Source organism: Perna viridis, chromosome 12 (genome assembly GCF_037379345.1).
Source record: "Perna viridis isolate PV_CMFRI_1.1 ecotype Kerala chromosome 12, ASM3737934v1, whole genome shotgun sequence".
In the NCBI taxonomy this organism is placed as follows: domain Eukaryota; kingdom Metazoa; phylum Mollusca; class Bivalvia; order Mytilida; family Mytilidae; genus Perna; species Perna viridis.
In genome coordinates this window covers 12,956,846-12,973,530 of record NC_142456.1, presented here as the reverse complement: position 1 = coordinate 12,973,530, position 16,685 = coordinate 12,956,846, and the positions used below count along the sequence as shown (strand labels likewise).

The 16,685-nt window shown below is 31.1% G+C and overlaps 1 protein-coding gene across 5 annotated transcripts; it reads left to right on the top strand.

The window, feature by feature from the left end:
• Positions 1-506: 506 nt before the first annotated feature.
• Positions 507-16,643, top strand: LOC148601252 (choline/ethanolamine transporter flvcr2b-like). Of its 5 annotated transcripts, none has more exons than XM_088554768.1 (11): positions 507-722; positions 1,199-1,699; positions 2,168-2,309; positions 4,792-4,932; positions 5,225-5,292; positions 5,731-5,834; positions 6,469-6,579; positions 6,913-7,018; positions 7,314-7,425; positions 8,261-8,304; positions 13,364-16,643. In XM_088554768.1, exons 1-11 carry the CDS (start codon positions 660-662, stop codon positions 13,406-13,408), a joined length of 1,437 nt encoding a protein of 478 aa, XP_088410894.1. In that variant the 5' UTR covers positions 507-659; the 3' UTR covers positions 13,409-16,643. The 5 variants fall into 5 exon arrangements, with proteins under 5 accessions (XP_088410894.1, XP_088410898.1, XP_088410893.1 ...); XM_088554767.1 differs by lacking the exon at positions 13,364-16,643 and adding an exon at positions 9,016-9,481 and having other exon boundaries at positions 509-722; XM_088554770.1 differs by lacking the exons at positions 507-722; positions 13,364-16,643 and adding exons at positions 771-874; positions 9,016-9,485.
• Positions 16,644-16,685: the final 42 nt, after the last annotated feature.

The following is a 16,685-nucleotide window of genomic DNA, read 5'->3' as shown; positions in this document are numbered from 1 at the left end:
TAAATACAGGAGGAAGCAACTTTCCAATTTCATCAAAAAGAGCAAACGCAATAAAAGAACTTAATATTCCTGCTAGGAATCATGCAAAATGTGATACGTGATTGGAAAGCCTACATACTTTTATATTATATTTTTTGTTTAAAATGCTTTAGTAGCCAGAAAATAACATGTGGCTTTTCATAGAACCTCTGTTCAAAAAGATATAAATTATAAAGAATGCACCATAGAATTCACAGTTAAGAGAGATAACTCTGTAAATGACATTAAAATGCAATAGAAACTACTGGATGTTCAATATGAGTTATCTCCTAATAGCAGACCTATTAGAATGAATAATTATACATTTCATCAAAAGACCTAGAAAATTTCTTAATAACAAAAATAAAAATGTGTGGTCTTTTTTCACGTGTATCACATACTACAGAACTTGCATGATTCTTACCAATACTGCTACTTAATGTAGTGGTGTTAATAAAAGTGTGTCAATATGATAATATCTATCGAATGTAATCATTTTAACGATGTTTACGTCAGTTCTGCATAAATAAATGCACATAATACATCAACTTTATACATGAGATATATTAAAAAGTGAAGTTTAGTTTTGACTTGTATTGAACAACAAGACCTTACACTTTCTGATATATGAATGACATTGCATGTTTATTTTGAGGAGTTTCATATATGTGTGTGATGCATTAATAAAAAAAACGATTATGAATGTAAGTATAAATATATATGTGCATATAGGGTGCACATATTATTTGCATAATGTAAAAATAGAATGTCTTTTGTTTGGCACGAGGAACAAAAATATACATTACATTAACGTTAAGTTAGTTTAGCTCATTGAATGTCATTGCTATGTTCAAAGGTAAATACACATGTCATCGAATTTCTTTAGATTTACTTTGTCATGACAGAAATTTTATCTGCGCTGGTGAAAAGAGTAAGTTAAACAAAGTGTCGAAATCATTATCATGACACAGACACAATGTCATACATTTGTATAGGATTAATGTTATGACGTTGTTTTAATGAACTACTTCATCAGAGTAAACTTATTTCTGTTTTATTTTAAAATTTTTCTCCAGCGAAAAAGATAATTGTTAAATATTGTTTTTTAAGCTTGAGAGTGTTATAAGATTTCCAAAGCTTTTTCATACGTAATGACCTCAATAAGTTTCGTGTGTTTTAGGACACAGAACCAATTAACAAACCACAGACTTCTTCAAGTATCAGACTCTACAAACGGCGATGGGTCATAATTTTTATCTTTGCGTTCTATCTTGCAACAAATTTCTACCAATGGCTATCCCTTGTAGTAATTGGCGATGTCGTGCGAACATTTTACAATGAAAGTTTACCGGACGAAAAGTTTAGAGCTGACATGGCCATCGATTGGTTGTCACTAATCTACATGTTGGCATATACAGTATTGATTATTCCGTCCATGTGGTTATTACAAAGAAAAGGGGTTCGTTTTTGTGCAGTATGTGGAACACTTATAAATGCTTTAGGGGCATGGATAAAAGTTGCTGCGGTCAGTCCTGATAGATTTGCTGTTCTGTTTTTTGCACAGACTGTTTGTGCTATATCACAAACATTCACATTAGGATTACCGACACGGATAGCCGCAGTGTGGTTTGCTCAAAATGAAGTCTCAACGGCAACTGGAATAGCAGTTTTCGGTATACAGGTACATTCTGTATCAAATATGAAAAAAAATATCGATAAAAATACTCAATAGTTTAACGTAAAGTTGGTTTAATTTATTGAAATTCATTTTCATGTCTGAAAATAAAGAATAGGTGTAAGTGCAATTTCATCCTTTTTAATTTTTATATTTTGTGTAAAATGTATGTGTTAGAAGTTGTTAAATCAAAAGTTTTACAGAACGTATCTATTGATTTGTATTTACATAATACACAGGTCACAGGTGCATTCGATGCGTTTCACCATATTCATTTGTTTTAATTTAATATGGCAAATGAACAAATTTAAAGAAACCTTGCATCAAAAGCACTTTTCTTATCTCAAATATGTTGCTTTCTTTTAGCAATGTATTTTCTGAGTTTTTTTTATCAGTGTTTGTTAACAGTTATCAATTCAAATATGAACAAACATTCCACTGAATTATGACCAGAAAATGTATTTTTCCTTCAAGATTGGTTCAGCAGTAGGATTTCTTACCCCTCCAATGTTGGTGCCATTTAGTTTCAGCGTTTCAGATACAAGTCCTAACCTATATACGATGTTTTACGTAATAGCAGGAGTAACAACTCTCGCCGCAGTTCTTACTATCATTGGTATTTATTACTGTGAAGATATTTATATTCGTGGGTACCAATTCGCGTGGTTTAGGGACAAAATATGAGTTTGTAGGTTCTTGAATTCGTAAATTCGATAATTTCATCGTACGAATTAAAGGGAAATTTCCTTTTCCTTGGCAAGATATTTTTTGTGATTTACAAAACCTACGAAAACTACAAAAATTGATATCCCATGAACAATAATATATTCATAGTACTTGGGTTAGATAATAATAGGATAATAAATTGGAAAGAGTGAATAACCAAAATATGATCATGAGTGCCGAAGAATGCCTAGATTTAAAGGTTGTGCGGAACTTGTTCCGCGCAAGAGTCAAATCTTTATGCGTTCTTTGCACGAGTGATCATATTTTGGTTAGTCACTATTACCAATTGATTATTTTATCAATTTTATAAATTTCCCCTATTATTTATTGCTATGACTTTTACATTTTGTGAACGGATGATTGATATTCTAGTTGTGACGGTTTTGTTGTTTTGGCGTGTGAGAGCCGAAAGTGAAATTACCGAATTCATATCACATTGTGAAATACACTGGAAACATTCGGTAAATCACTGCTATCTTTATAATAATTTGTAAATACATGTATTTATTATGGAAATTAGAAGTTTCAGTGTCCCAAGTAACATCTACAAAAATGAGGTAACAATGTTCATGTATCGTAACAATGCACAAAATGTAAGACGTTGACTGGGTATTTACTTTTAACAATTTATAATAAAGTCCTCATTCTAATCTGCATATGTTGAACGAAAATAGGTACATGTAGATGAATTCGCACTGAAGAATAACTAATCCTGCAGAATATTAAATGAAGTAGTAGACATGGGGTAAGGCAGGTTATCAAATTAAAAAAAATTGGAGTCACTAGCATATTTGAATTACTTCTGAAATCCAAGCTTCAAAATGATACTGCTGTAAAAGGGAAAAAAAACTCCAAGTAATTCAAGGGGTTCAATACTAGCACAAAAATGTTACTTTCCAGCAACTGTGCTCTTTGTAAACCAGGAAAGTAAAGTACTGATTAAATATTTCAAAAGGGTATATTGAGAAATATATTTTGCACTAGGTGGAAATATGTTTGAAATAACGCCTTCTATTGCATACCAAGTTTCCATCAGATGATATATTCAAATTGAAATATGAAATATACTCTACCATAAGACAGTACGGCTAACCATTAACTTTGGCAGTTTTATAACGCCCTAACCTGCAGATTGAGAAAAGGTACTTCTTATACTTCTTAATGAGATTTCAAGCTTTAGTTTATTCATGTAAGCATATGACTATATCCTACATACAACAGTGTGCCTCATATATATTTGTCCGTTCAGGCAGAAAATAAAAAATTGTTGAAATTATTTTGCAAAATTATTTGCACGATCCTGTGCTTTCGATGATCTTAAATAATACGAAATACAAAAAATACCTAAAATATATTTCACATTTGATATTCTGTACACGTGTTTCAAGGAGTAACCTCTCATCAGCAGCATAAGTCATTATTATTTTATAATGGGAAACATTATTGAAACGATTTTAGGCATTAAAATTTTTTTCAAAATATATTTGATAAAAAAAAATTCCAATGCCCTTCATGAAGATCGTTTGAACATTGAAAACTACACGTTAAACTTTCCTTACATTTTGTACATAGATTTACATATATTTTTACGAAAATTCAATTATGTTTCTTTGGCAAAAAAGAGGTTTATATATAGGCAAATATATGAAAACTGCCCCCTTATCTGTAACTTCGGGAAATAGAAGCCCAGTTACACTTTAACACATAAAAATATAAATGGGACGTTGAATCTTATGTCATAATACTTTTCAAGTTAATCTGACCCACTCTTTAGTTGTTTATTGATGTACTTTGTAACAATAACCCTCCAAATACCAGCTAAAGTTCCATTAAGCAAATGATTGTTCTAAATCTTAATGGTAAATTGTACTATGATAAGTGTGATATTATGTACAAATTTAAAGAAAATTGAATTGTGGGAAAATTTTGGAGATACCCAAGGTCTACAACATTCACAAAGGTTTTTTTCCCTAAGCAAACAAAACTTTTATTGTATTGCAGAGATTCCATTGTTGGTATTATAATTATACCTTCGTTGTTGTAAACATCTGTCGTATCACGTGACGTAACTTATGGCTAAAAATCTCGTGACACGTCTTTGATCCCATGACCAATACAGAATAACCTGACGAATTTTGTCATGTGTTAATATACAATGCAATCAGAAAAAATATACAAACAACATAAGAAAATAAAACAATGTTGCAAAACAAAATTCTACAATTTGTCAATGCGGGAGAATTTTATTATGGAATATTTTATGTTTCATGTAGACTTTACGGTGCTTACTTAGATGAAAAATTGCAATACCTAAAATTTCTCTTTTTATAATACTGTTATGTTTTATCTTCCAAAGCCATGTTTATTAACAGTGTTCCGAGAAAAGCCTCCATACCAACCAAGTGTTGCTGAAATGGCAAAGTCAACAATCAGAGACCGTAAAGTAAACTACAAACAGTCTCTGAAGAATTTATTGACAAATAGAGACTTTTGTCTTCTCTGTTTCTCATTTGGTATGATTATCTTTTATAAGTGCTTTTTATCATAACTTTTTGAGTTTTTAAAGTTTTTTTTTTAATTGTTTTAACCTTACTTTTTAGAGTTTATTAACACCATTTATCACAAAGCTGAAAAAGTGCAGTGTTTTTTTTCAATTTAGAATATGAATATAAATGGGTTTGATAATAACCTCATGAAAGCTTTAAGAAGTTTTGTGCATTCTTTTAATATTAAAAAAGTATTAGACTGATTTTTATATTGAACTTCATATGCATTGCTGGCCGTTAAAGTATATTCATGTTTTAGCATCAATAACTGGTTCATCTTATGCGATATCAACGTTACTGAACCCAATAATTCTATTCTATTTTGAGGTTAGTATTTTGTAACCATTAATTTCTAAAACAAATAGATGCAATGAAAAAATATGCAAGTAGAAAAGCAAGTCTAACCGCGCGCACACCCACAAACACACACACAGAGCCACCACCAACACCTCAAACACAACACAACCACCAACGATAACAACGAATAAATGAAATTTGTATCATTGCATTAAAGCTGACACAAAAACTTCAAACTTTAGTCTACAAACTGCATTGCTTATTTATTTCGCACTTAAAAAGGACAATTCAAGCATCGATTGAACGTTATCTTACAACATAAGACAACCAAACAAAATGTGCAAAACCAATCAATAAATTCATAAACATGAAGAAAAAATAAAAATAAATATAATTGGTTAATAACAAACTGATCAACATTTCACTTATTTATTAAAGAAAAGTTTGAAAGTTTGCTTTGATTCGCAGGATAGCCAGAAAGACGTTGGTGCGATAGGTCTGACCATGATATTATCTGGTGTAGTTGGATCTCTCATATCTGGGTTCTGGTTAGATCGTACAAAGACTTTTAAGTAAGATAGTTTTCTATCGTGGCAAAAAACACACATCTGTTACCATTTACTATGCGAACATCCAAATTTAATTAAAGTGCGTTGATTGAGATGTTGACATAGATATTTAAAAACACTAACACAACCTATTTTAAGTATGAGTTTTTTTTTTAATATTTGACAATTTAAATCTGTTTATCGACTTTGTGGAGTTCAGGTTGGACTTGAAGAAGTTAAAAATCTTGACTAATTTTTCTTTGTTATAAAACATATATAGGACGCTTGCCCTACCGGTGCATCTAGTCCAAGCTCCCAGTTTTTAGTGGAGTCCGAGTTGCTCATTTGCTTTTGTTATTTTGTATGTATGATTATAGTTACTTCATGTTCTTTATTGTGTATGTCTGTTTTCCATGTCAAGTCTTTGTCCCTGGAATACATTCTTTTGATTACCGCTATGAACTTGGTTTCCCTTATTATTCTTTTATCTGTGACCCCGTTTGTCAATCATAATTATATTTTAATTAGTTCCACATTTAAGGGCACTTTTTAAAATGATTATGACTAAACACATTTACTTTTACTATTATCATTTTTCATTTTAATTTCATTGTTATGTATTGGTATTAAAAATAATAAAATTAGGTTTTAATTTAAGGGCAACAACAGTTGGGATATATGTTCTAAGCTTGGTTGGTATGGTGATCTATACATTTATTCTTGAGCTAGAAAAAATTTGGATTGTCTACCTCTGTGTAGGATTCTTTGGGTAAGTACTATTCACAAATTTTCCTAATGTCCTTCATCTACATTTTTCAGATATAAAAAGATAAAATCGTCGATAAAATTGCACATTTCAAAAGTGATTTGTACGACTTTTAAATATATCATGTAAAACGTATCTAAACCAAATACTGATCTTATCCAAAAGCCTGTCTAAACCAGACTGCTTTTAATATAAGTTTAAATGTAGTTTTCTCCTTAGTAAATCAAACGATATAACCAACACAAACTGACCCCTTTCACAACTAACAGAAATCGTTTTATGCAGAAAGGCAAGCTGTACGCACCAAGAAAGATAATTGCTAATTTGAATTTGCAGGTTTTTTATGACAGGGTTTCTTCCAGTAGGATTCCAGTTTGCAGCGGAAGTTACATATCCAGAAAGTGAAGGTTTATCCTCCGGGTTATTGAACTGTTCAGCCGAGGTAATGAAAAACAAAAATTGAATTCATAAAATCAACATTTCACTGAGCTGCCTTGAAATATTCCTTCAATAGTAACACATCTGTCCTTGCTTTATGGAAAGCTCTGGAGTTTTCAATGATTTTCAATCATTTGGTTTTGGAACTGTATATAGTAAATTTAAGATTACTTTCTTATCAATAATGTCTTGAATACAAATATAAGTTTGCAAAAATGCTATATTGGATGCTTTCTTTGGTTTTTTACCATTTTATGCTTTAATGATGATTTAAAAAATGAATTATTGTTATATCTTAGATTATTGGAATCGTTTGCACAATAGGAATGAGAGCTCTAATGACCAACTTTGGTATCTTTGCTGCGAATATTACAGTGTGTAGTGCCTTGTTACTTGGAACCTTTTTAACGGGTATTTATCTAGCGTTCTTTCTAATTTGCAGTCAGAATGTGGCGCTTATATGCCAAAAACCTTAAAAAATATATTTATTACAAATAAAGAATCATTTACAGACAATTTCAGTTTGCCTTTCAGTTGTTTGTTGCACTTTTGAGACAAAACAGTATATTAAAGTAGATTGTATATGTAAAATTGGCTATTTGTAAGAGTTATCATTCTTGATTATTTTTATTTTAGGGAGAGTTGTATATACATAAAGGAACTATAGAAAAAATATTGATGCATAAAAATCCGTCATATAGATCGATGAAATATCGGTTTTTTTTCTTTTCTTCTCTACCATTGGCAGTATTTGAATGTTGTATAAAGGCACCAAAGGAACCAAGATTCGAGTAGAAACCAAAATAAGTTATCTCAGGGATAAAGTTAAGACATGGAAAACAGACTTAAACATTTAAAAGAAAATATCTAACATAACACGTACAAAGAAACAAAAGTAAATGAGAAATACATGCTGTTGTGATGACTTCAATATTGTATCAACATAACTGTGTTCAAGAAGCCTAATTGTAAGAAGTCTAACACAGTAGTTACGACAAGCTCAGGTATAACGTATGAGTTATAGATTTGTAAATAATGCACTCAATATATATACTAGTTCAACCTATCTGAATTGAACCAAGAGAAAAATGATTACGTTTAAATAGTTCCTGTCGTGTCAAATACAAATATGTGGAACCCATTTATGTGTACATAATAAATTATTCATCCTTGGACGGTTAATTCCTGTTTGTATTTTACTGAGTCGAAACAGTATGTACATAATTTTGGAAAACATGTTTTGCAGTGTTTACAAGACCAAAATATAAGCGCCAAAGAGCAGGAAAAGAGGTAGGCTTGTCTATTATTCAGGAATTGTGGATAAATGAGAGAAACCTAACTGTATCTATTGTTATTAGAATATTAAATAGCATCTTCATAAAAAAAACTTTACATATAATAGTTAAAATATTCAAATTTGTCTTGATATGGTTAAAAATCCCTAATTTATGACTTATACGTGATATTGAAATAAATACAACGACAATGATTTTTGTCTTACACTTAACTGGCTCTGGTCAGATGTATAAACCAAATAACATGATTTTTGTCTTACACTTAACTGGCTCTGGTCAGATGTATAAACCAAATAACATGATTTTTGTCTTACACTTAACTGGCTCTGGTCAGATGTATAAACCAAATAACATGATTTTATTTCAAGTCTTTACAGAATTCGAAAACAATTTTGGTATAGAGAGGGGGGAGGTATTTCAAAATTCTTATGGAGCATTGCAATATTATTGAAACTGAAGAACACTTCTTTATACAATGTAATTTATATGTTTGGTTTATATGATAACTTCAACATTTACTGCTATAAGTAATTATCTGGCAAGTCTGTGAGTCGCACGACATAAAAGGTACTACAAAAGCGTCTCGTTAAGAAGTTTTCAGACTTCGCTTTAATCAGGTTTTTATGCATGAGAGAAAAGTTCACTTTAATTAGAAAAAAACAATTTGAATGATATTGAAATGTACTCTCAATAATGTATTTTGAAGATGAAAAGAGAAGTTGAACTCGAAGATTCGACGCCACTGTCAAAACAGCCAACAGATGACGTTCAAGCTTAGAGTATTAAAAATATAAATAATGCTAACCCAAAATTGTAAAATCGTAGCAGTTTCAAAGTTAAAGAATATAAGCAGATAATAAAAAGACTTTGTTTTGGTTTTAACTACTTCTGGAAGTAGTCTTTGTAAGAATCATGCAAACTCTGAAAAATGTGATACACCCGAAAAAAGGCTACATATTTTTATTTTTGTAAGTTGTCTTATGGGTTTATACTATGAAATGTGTAATTATTCATTCAAATCTGCCTGTTCTTAGGAGATAATTCACATTGAAAATACAGTAGATTCTATTGTATTTGAGCACCATTTATAGAGTTATCTCCCTTAATTTTGAAATCTACAGTGCATTCTATATTATTTTTATCTCCTAAGAGCACAGGTTATATGAAAAACCACATGTTTATTTCTGTTAACTATGACATTTCAAACAAAATATCAAAAAATAAAAATATGTAGGCTTTTTACCCATGAATCACATTTTGCATGATCCTTAGCTGGAGTGCTACTTAAATTTTGGATCTACCTTATGTGGGGTTCTCAATGGGCTATGCCTATAATTGACGGAGCTAATTCTTTGTTAGGCAATACACAAGAGTAATACATGAATATAATATTACTATTAGTTACAATAAATAGAAAAAAATAAATAAGAATCAAATAAATTAAATAAGTATCATATTACAAATGAATGGGCTTTGTTAGAATATGATATTTATTTCTTTAAGTCCATTCTTCCCTAACTTTTTTCTAGTCATTGTTACATCTCGATTCTTGAATGACTCCAAGTCAGCGAAAATTGTGCCGTGAAATTTACCCCTATGGTTAAGTTTTCATCCGTGGAGAACCCTGGTTATGCTGCTGATGAGAGATTACTGCTTGAAACGGCATACATACATTTTCAATTTGTATGATGTAGTTTTTGTACTTTACAACTACTAGCCCTAAATTCCCCGAGGGTATTCATTAACTCAGTAGTCAGACTTGTCTTACCCCAAATTATCTCAGATTTTATTTTTCATTTTTATCACAATTTGTAGTATGACAAGTTTTAAATTACCTAAACACTGAGGCTTCATTCCTTGAATTGCAAATGGTAAAATCTCTCAGAAATGGATCTGGCTACCGATTTCGAAATATTGGTTTTGAGAACTTCTTATATATAATCAATTTCTGACTAGATCTTCTTTATATTTGATTTTAATGCTGATGATGAGATGTTACTCCTTGAAACACGTGTACATCATATCGAAAGTTACACTATATGTGATTGGTTTTTTTGTACTGAACAACAAATCAAGCATGATAGTATGATAATTAGTGAAACACAATGTTGTGAAATGTCACGAGACAACCAGCAAAGTGCATGTTGTCAATTAACAATTATTTAACCGTTAGTAAAGGCTACAACTGATATATTTAATTGGACCTTTTAAAAGTTTGATCAGTTGAACAAAAACACAAAACATAATTTAATTCGATACAATACGAGAAGTTATAAGAAAAAGACCACTACGGACCAAATGCTTTTCAGATATTTGTAGCTTAAAAACGTTTAAAACCACGAATATTGGTGACACGCAAAAAAAGATTGAACGTACCAACATTTTGTTGTTCTTGTTCACTTGATCATATACCAAGTTAGAAACTATATGCCTTTTCAAAGCATTTATTTATAAACCAATAAATATATTACCTTATAAATGTATACATTCAAGTTCAACAATTATGTCATTATATACAAAAAAAAAAAACATGCTTCCTCTAATAGACTCGGCTAAGCATAATGACAGCTTGACAAGTCGTTATTTACCGATCATCCCAGTTACACGTTACCAAACATAGTCTTTATACTTACAAAAAAGACAGAAAGAAAATGATTTATTTGGTTGAATGATAGCACGAAGCTTCTCAACGGACGGGCTTATAAACAGAGTTGTGAGTGTTTCAATTAACCATTGTCCCAATCAACATGAATAATCTACGGGTGTTTATTTTGGTTTTCCTGAGCTATGGTAAATTTGATTTATTCATCTTACGCTATGATTAAAAAAACATCTAACTTAATTTTTTTTAAAATCTTAATCTAAAACAGTGAAACCTGTCTTAATGAGTCCGACTATGGATTGTATAATTTGGTTGGTTTTGATTGGTATTCATTTTATTCAGTTACAACTGTCTAAGTTGTCTTAGTAATTGTCAGTCTTTGTAGGAATCAGGCAGTGGGTAAAGCATGGTATGAAAAAAGCACCATTTTGAAAATTTTATTTGACTATTTGCACTTTCAGTATCAAGAAAAAAAGACAAGATCCTCAATATCATATAAATTAAGTTATAATTTCATTGAAATGCACTGAAAATGAACATTTCATGGGCAGATAACTCTGTAAAAACACTCATTTTTCTAATATTCCACTGAAAAAAATCTGAGAAAATCCAGTGATGCAACGATTAAATAATAGTCCTTTCAAATAGAGAAAGCATCCTTGAATGAAATTATATTGTCAGTTCGGTGGGGTTTTGATATGCATGTTTCTGATTTTTCAGTTTTGACTGATTCTTACAACAACCTACACTTAAAGAGTTTTGTTTACCCATGTTTGTTTTTTTTAGATAGATTTTGACAGGTTTCACTGTATTAGTCATTTAAAATTCGAATGTATTACTCACAATTTTAATTTAACCCTTTCTAGTATCTAGGGAAAGGAAGTCCATTTTTTTAATTGATAACTCGAACCCTGAGAATTTCACTTTAAACCGAACTAATTTTTAAGTCCCATCGAAATTCCTATTCAAGCTATAGTAATTCTACTTGTCTAAACCGAATCCTGTCAATCCGAACTCCGAACTCTTTCAGTATCCCTTACCTTGTCTGACCCGAATTATATCATATTTTATCTTCCTTATTTATGAAATCTTGCAGTATTCCAAATTTAAAGATACAAATGTACGTAAAACACTAATGCTTCATTTCTTGCATTGCATATGGAAGAACCTTTCGGTGATGGATTTGGCTTCATCTTTCGATACTTTTGGTTTTTAGTACTTCTTGTATACAACTAATATTTTTATTTTGATCTTCCTACATATTTGATTTTTTGCTGCTGAAGAGAGGTTACTCCTTTAGACACGTGTACAGCATATCGAAATTTACAATACATCAAAACTGCTTTTTTGTACTTAATTGATAAGTAATTTTTACCTGTACAAATTGACCCATGCCAATCGAAGTTTTTTTCTATAATCGATCCTTGACACCTCTGAAGCCAAATCATTATTTTGGCCGATTGTTCACTCACCTGTAACTAATTATCCGCAACACGAAGGTACATGGTGGGTGAATGACTGAATAAAAAAAATGAATTAAGGAGTATTACGAATGAGAACTTTCTTTCAATCCCCGACATGGTTGATTGATTATGCATGCATAGTTCATTTTTATCTTTCATTCTTACGATACTGTTAAAATAACATTTCATTTTTTTTTAATTTCTTCTAACATGTCTTATATGTCATGTATTGCCAATTCAGATTACAATCATAACAAAGTGGCTGGAAAAACTATTTACCTTTCAACCGTAATACCTGTCCGTCATACTATTATATAAGAATCTTATGTAAACTTCCGGTCAGACAAATTTTCTTAACAAATCGTCAATAAAATCTCCATTTAAATATCTTACAGCGAACAGTTTGTCTTTGTCATAACATTATAAACAAAACAGATGAATTTTGGTCAGTTTGCAGTATAAAATTACTACCAGTTACTGCTTTCAGACCTTAATGAAAACCAAAACGGACACCGAGAAACCGAACAGTTGTCTAAACCGAGCAAATGCTTAAGTCCCTTGTTGCTCGGTTTGGACAGGTTTCACTGTATATGCGTATCGCCTTAGATGAATAGTAAACTGTTTTTTTCTAAAACTTTTTTACTCTTAATTTTAGTTGTTAACATTTTCAATTGACACAGAGACCATTACTTATGATTAGTAAGGCTTTCCATATAATTTATTTAGTGTTATTTGCTATCTCGAAAATAAAATACTTATTTTAATTTTATTTTATTGTAAAACTGGTTTCTTTTTGTAGTTAGATGCATTACATTTCAGAACACATTAAACGACGCCCCCCCCCCAAAAAAAAAAAAAACCAAAAAAAAAAACAAAAAAAACAATTATGATTCTATGCGATGGGAAAACTCTTTCTAAACACGTAAGTCTTACGGTTTTTAAATATGGGTCGGCATCATATCAAATCACCATTTTCGTCTCTTTTAAAGGTGTATTATGTGCACCTGCAAAACATGAAACTGACCAAGTGGTGAAAAACGCAGATCGACACAAACGCAGCTGGTTCGACTACTACAACTCACAATTAGCTCAAAAATACATAAAAATTATGGTGGATTGTGGGAAAGGAGAGGTGAAAGATCCTGGTGGTTTAATCAAGGCAGCATGAATAACTATGAAACCGAAAACTGGTATAATGATGGTTACTGGAATAACAGATATAAGGGAACCAGTTACTATAGATACCGCTTCAACAACAATGGCGGTCATTACAACGTCGACGATTATAATGGAAGATACCTTGACAACTACCAAGATGGTTACTTTGGCAACAATTTTTATGGAAGATACTTTGTTAACTACAAAAATGGTCACTATGGTAACAACTACAACAATGGTTTTGGACTTTATAAGAACTACCGCTACTGGAATAGTATTGATGATATTTACAACGACAACTATCTCTTTGGTCTGTACTATAACCAATATTACTATGGCAACAACTTCTTTGGGGGTAACTACGGGTGGAATGGTCGTTTCTATTGGAACAATAATGGTTTTGACTACTATGACTACAGAAATTTCCAATTTGGTGATCCATATTTTTATGGAAACAACCATTGTGGATGGAATTATAATGGTGAACGATATGCCTGGAACCGCAACTACTTTATAAATGACCAATAATCAACGAGTTCAGACGCGGAATCAATTAATATAATAATAAATGTTGATGGGATGACGAAAAAGAAATCGTGTTTTTAATCCTATTACTTTTTTTAAAATGGTCTGTACTTTTATTGCAAATTGATATAACATATTAGATACATTCATTAAGAATGTTTTAGAATAATGCTTCTAGTTATAGAGAAATTATCGTTTATGATTATTTGAGTTAATTATCGCTTCTTCTTGTAGAATATGTGGCAAAAATACTTTTGCACTTATAACGTCATTACCATATCATAGTACCTAAGAATGCTGTCTCCTAAACATCCTTTTCTGTTTATTTCTAACATAGGCAATCAAAAGACCTTATATTTCCTTTCATGAGTGGAAGGGTTCTGAACTTTCTAATCGATGGCTTAAATTTACTTGAGAAAATGTTAAAGTCCTAAATAAACTGTAAATGATTAGGGTTGGAGGTCCTGAACATGGAAACGAAAAATAAAGTTCCTAGGTCAAAAAATTGAGTGTCCCAGATCTTGTATTGCCATTTTTTAACCCGCGCAACTAAACAGAATTATAATTATGGTCACGTTATTCTGCATGTCGATGACTTGTCTTACATTTGATTAATTTTAATCAATGATTGGTTTTGGCGTCGAATGGTCTAGTCGTCTGAATATTGCTGGGAGAGTTGCAAGTAAAATATCCAACCGAAGAGATAACTAATGAACTGATAACTAATTTTGGCCCATAAAGCCTTCATACTAAAAGTTCCAAGACGTCACAGTGACTTGATTGATTGAAATGATATAAAGTGTCGGTTCCCAATGTGATCAACAAACTCCTACTATCATAGATGTCCTTTTTCACAAGACTTGATCTTAAACGAGTATTACCGCGGGTGTCTTGATAGAAGTAGGAACCGTTGGAACTGCAACTCGTCCGGTACATCCATATTCGAATCCTTAATTTTTTTTGTACAGGTTTCAAGTTGTTGTTTTATTAATTTATTTAATTTGTATTTTGTATTTTTTCTGCTTTTTTTCTTGATAAAATTTTCCCCTCATTTGCTCCCTTGGTATTATCAATAAATACCTAAAAATAGAATTGTATATTAATAATATAATAATTATGAAAAATCATAAGAAGGACAACTCTGTATCGAGAAGTAAACACTTGAAAAAAAGGTTGTTCATTCAATGACGAGATTCAACTATTATAGGTATACCAGTTACTGCGAGTAATTTTTTTTTATATTCATTGCCTCCCTTTGTAGTTGTTACCAGTCGTGTTTACTTATTGGTCTTTGTGTTAACTTAATAGTAATTGTGTCTGGTCTTAACTGTGGCATCGTAGTAATTGAGTTCCTTCGATGCATGTCTAATCATCATTGTATTTACTCTAAATCATTTATGTATCATTTAGCTTTTGAGGAGTATTTTTTTTTGCAAGTGCTTTAAGTTTTAATTTACGTTGTATTTAGGATTTTATGTATAATTGTTTATTTTCATATTGTATGTAGACTGTCCTTTGCTTCATGCTTTCACAATTTTTTTTAGTAACCAACTTACTACAGCATGTATGGAAATGCCCATCCTTTATGAACCGAACATTTCGACTATTGGTCATGACGAACCGGTACTTTCTTCAGCCGGTCATTACGAAATCACAGCCATGCATTACGAAGTAAAAACCCGGGGCATCAATACGGGACCATAATGGACTAAATTAAAATGTCGTACATTTTCTACAATAAGTGACAACTTTTGTTAAGTGTGACCTTATATTTATTTAATTAAATTAGGTGATTTGAAGTTTCAAAAAGATGGTACTGGGACTGAGCATATTGAAATATTTGTTTAATCTTGTATTATTAATTTACATTTTTTTCTTGATTATTGTTGATTATTGGGAAAGACAACAGAACTTTCATGATTAATTTTCATTAATATTTGATTCATGGAGATATGAACTTATTTTAAGTAGCTGTCCAGCTAAGGATTATGCAAAATGTGATTCATGGGTAAAAAGCCTACATATTTTTATGTTTGATATTTTGTTTGAAATGTCATAGTAAAAGAAAAAAACATGTGGTTTTTCATAAAGCCCGTGCTCTTAGGAGATATAAATTATATAGAATGCACTGTACATTTCAAAATTAAGGGAGATAACTCTGTAAATGATACTCAAATACAATAGAATCTACCGTATTTTCAATGTGGATTATCTCCTAAGAGCAGGCAAATTTGAATTAATAATTACACATTTCATAGTAAAGACCCATAAAACAACTTAATTACAAAAATAAAAATATGTAGCCTTTTTTTGGGGTGTATCACATTTTTCAGAGTTTGCATGATTCTTTCAAAGACAGCTACTTAAATTATGACTCTGAATATGTCCTGAAATAAAGTTGGCTAATAAAGGTATCAATGTATTATAATTGGCCTCGGGTGGCTGTAATGGCCATTATTACCTCGGTTATTTCACAGGGCCAACATGGAAAAAGGCCATACATTAATACTTCAGCAACATATTGTGTCTTCCTTTTTCATCTTTAGAAGTTTTGTCAATGTGAAAATAAAGCAATGGGGAAAAGGTTTCAAGGTTGTTCGTTTTTAAACACACCTGGTTACAAACTTA

Coding starts and splice junctions, on each gene's coding strand:
- LOC148601252 (XM_088554767.1), top strand. CDS start 660: ATGTTTATTTTGAGGAGTTTCATATATGTGTGTGATGCATTAATAAAA. Junction 5,835..6,468: donor GATCGTACAAAGACTTTTAA/GTAAGATAGTTT, acceptor TTTTAATTTAAG/GGCAACAACAGTTGGGATAT. Junction 8,305..9,015: donor GCCAAAGAGCAGGAAAAGAG/GTAGGCTTGTCT, acceptor TGTATTTTGAAG/ATGAAAAGAGAAGTTGAACT.